The sequence below is a fragment of the Impatiens glandulifera genome, unplaced genomic scaffold (genome assembly GCF_907164915.1).
Source record: "Impatiens glandulifera unplaced genomic scaffold, dImpGla2.1, whole genome shotgun sequence".
In the NCBI taxonomy this organism is placed as follows: Eukaryota; Viridiplantae; Streptophyta; class Magnoliopsida; order Ericales; family Balsaminaceae; genus Impatiens; species Impatiens glandulifera.
In genome coordinates this window covers 8,874-12,225 of record NW_025919836.1, presented here as the reverse complement: position 1 = coordinate 12,225, position 3,352 = coordinate 8,874, and the positions used below count along the sequence as shown (strand labels likewise).

The window sequence follows — 3,352 nt, the reverse complement described above, 5'->3', positions numbered from 1 at the left end:
GTCATAATTTATTCTATATGAAATGAGTACGCCTATAAATTTTAAACTATTTTTAATGGAAAAAATCACAAAACTCAAAGTAATTAGTAAATATATCTCTCTATATAATATTTGATGAACTATTGTGATAGAATATTTGATAAAATCCCACAAAGATAGTTATCACCACATTTTTTGGTTTCGCCTACAATTTCCATGAATAAAGGGCACTATAAATAGAGATTTGGTTTGTAGCAAAATGAAATAGATAATACCCTCGAAAGGCTCCCTTTACTTTTGGGAGGTCCCCTCTCTTCCTCAACCTAAGATATATTTCCTATCCATTGGCTCTTTTCTGTTGCTTAGATATAGCAGCCTTGGGGTATCTCCAAGGTGGTCATCACCAATGGCTTTCCTTCCAAATGTGAAGGCCAAAGGTTGCTTCTTCTTATTATTATCTGTATATCTCTCCTCATTTTACATTGTATCTTTGGCTCACTTTCCTCATTCATCCGGCAATGAAATGACCCTCTTCGGGACGGATTTGATTTCGAGGTTGACCTACAAATCACATTTCCTAATCCAAGGCTAAAGAGGGCCTACATTGGTCTCCAAGCATTGAAGGATGCCATATATTCTGACCCGATGAACATGACCGGAATTGGGATGGTGCCAATGTGTGCGCCTACAATGGCGTTTTTTGCGAGAGAGCCCTAGATGATCCAACATAACCGTTGTGGCAGGAGTTGACCTTAACCAAGGTGACATTGCCGGGCACCTCCCAGATGAGATTGGGATGTTGTCCGACATCGCGTTGCTTCATATCAATTCCAACCGATTTTGTGGGATTGTTCCTCAAAGTATTAGCAATCTTAAATTGGTACATGAGCTAGACCTAAGCAACAACCGGTTTGTGGTCCCTTTCCCGAGGTTGTTTTAGGGTTGCCATCTTTTGAAATACCTTGATATAAGGTATAATGATTTTGAGGGGTCGTTACCACCAGAACTATTTGAGAAAGACCTCGACGCATTGTTCGTTAATAACAATAGGTTTGAAGCATGCATTCCCGATACCATTTGGAAGGTCACGGTGTCTGTTGCTGTGTTTTTCCAACAATAGGTTTTAGCGGGTGCATTCCAAAGACCATTAACCAAATTAGAAATATAAATGAGATTCTTTTCGCTAATAATGAATTGGGTGGTTGTCTACGGAGGAGATTGGTATGCTAGCTAATGCAACTATAGTTGACATAGGCCATAACAAGTTTGTAGGTGGATTGCCGGTCAGTCTTAACGGATTGAAGAGTGTCGAAGTCTTGGATTTCTCTAACAATATGTTGATAGGGTCAATACCCGACAACATTTGCAAATTGCCAAGTGTTGAACTTCACTTTTTCAAACAATTATATAACAAATGAGGGAAAGGAATGTGATCCAAAACTTAGAAATGATATTACATTAGATGACCACCACAATTGTTTGGACAATAAGCCAAAACAAAAACCTAAAGATGTATGCAAGCCTATTTTAGACAAGTCTATTGATTGTACAAAACATTGTCGAGAAAACCCTGAAAATCCTGGCCCCGAAATACCACGACGCCCCAAGAGCCCTCCTTCGGAGCCACCAATAAACAAATCACCACCACCCCCTGTCTCATCTCCCCCACCACAATACTCACCATCACCACCAACAACCGCTAGTCCTCCCCCACCAGATACTCACCACCTCCACCAACCACTAGTCCTCCACCACCACCCGTATATTCGCCACCTCCAACAACCGCAAGTCCTCCGCCACCAGTATACTCACCACCACCACCACCACCCATATATCACCACCTCCACCAGCCACTAGTCCTCCCCCACCAGTAAATTCACCACCACCACCCGTATATTCAACACCTCCGCCAACTACTAGTCCTCCCCCACCAGTATACTCACCACCATCACCACCCGTATATTCACCACCTCCACCAACCACTAGTCCTCCACCACCAGTATACTCACCACCGCCGCCACCCGTATATTCACAACCTCCACCAACCACTAGTCCTCCCCCACAAGTAAACTCACCACCACCACCCGTATATTCACCACCTCCACCAACCACTAGTCCTCCCCCTTCAGTATACTCACCACCACCACCCGTAAATTCACCACCTCCACCGGCACCAACCACTAGTCCGCCCCCACCAGTATACTCACCACCACCACCACCCGTATATTCACCACCTCCACCAACCGCTAGTCCTCCCCCACCATTATACTCACCTCCTCCACCATCAACAATCTACTCACCTCCTCCTCAAACCTCTAGTCCTCCACCACAATTATACCCAACGCCACCAATCTACTCACCAGCACCTTCTCCAACTCCTAGACCTCCACCAACACCAGAAGCCTTCCCAAATGTGACACTTCCGCCAACCGTGGGTGGCATGTACTCATCGCCACCCCCTCCAGCAATCCAAGGCTATTAATATTGTTATTTGAAGTTCAAATATTTTCTTTGCTGAATTATAACACCATTTGAATATATATTGTAGTTTCTAACTTCAATACAATTACATTTAAGAGTCATCTTCATTTGCAATTTCCCCATTTCAATTATGTTCTTTTTTATACCTAGATTTATATTTATATATCTATTCTTTTTTTTAGTTCATTATAATTGGTCATTGAAATCAACGGAGCGGCTTCACATTTATTGACTTGAACTAAAAATATAAGTAGCAAGCTCGCCTACTTAGTCTTAAAGTAGCTAGAGAACTAATTAATAAGTAGTTTCATAATTATATCACCTCATCTATATATATATATATATATTATATCATATATATAGTATATATATATTATATATATGAGGTGATTAGTTTATATTTTTTTTGATAAGGATATAATTATCAATAATTTTAACAGAAAATAAAAGTAAAAAGATTAATTATAAATGATATAAAATAATATTTAATAAATCAAAACAACTAAACTTACTCTAACAAAAAAAAACTTCTCGCAAAGCTTAAAAAAACATTTGTCAAACCATTAAAACTATCGCGAATATATCACCGACATCGTTATATTTTGTGTCGATATTAGCAGGGTCGGTTCAAACGACGCTTATTTAAGTGTTGGTTGCATTAATTTAAATGTCGATGAAAATTATTTAATTTTTAGTAATTTTGATTTATTTTTTGGAATTTTTAACATTTTCTTCAAATTTTATATTTGTATTTTAAAAAAGTATGTGGTAAATAAAAAGGACATTGAAAAGATCATTCGTTACTATTATTGACATTTTAAATAATAACGAAATAAACATAAATTTTCTCAGCAATATTATCTAATATCATAACTAAAAAAAGAACATTAAA

At 38.6% G+C, this 3,352-nt stretch overlaps 1 protein-coding gene across 1 annotated transcript; it reads left to right on the top strand.

Moving 5' to 3' along the window:
* Positions 1-522: 522 nt before the first annotated feature.
* LOC124918530 (pollen-specific leucine-rich repeat extensin-like protein 3) lies at positions 523-2,594 on the top strand (the record flags this gene model as incomplete). The annotated part of the gene is given in 8 exon segments (XM_047458644.1): positions 523-634; positions 637-702; positions 705-1,096; positions 1,099-1,186; positions 1,189-1,360; positions 1,362-1,693; positions 1,696-1,809; positions 1,812-2,594. Coding segments are annotated over 8 exon segments (1,926 nt in total), but the record flags the coding sequence as incomplete, so codon positions are not given.
* Positions 2,595-3,352: the final 758 nt, after the last annotated feature.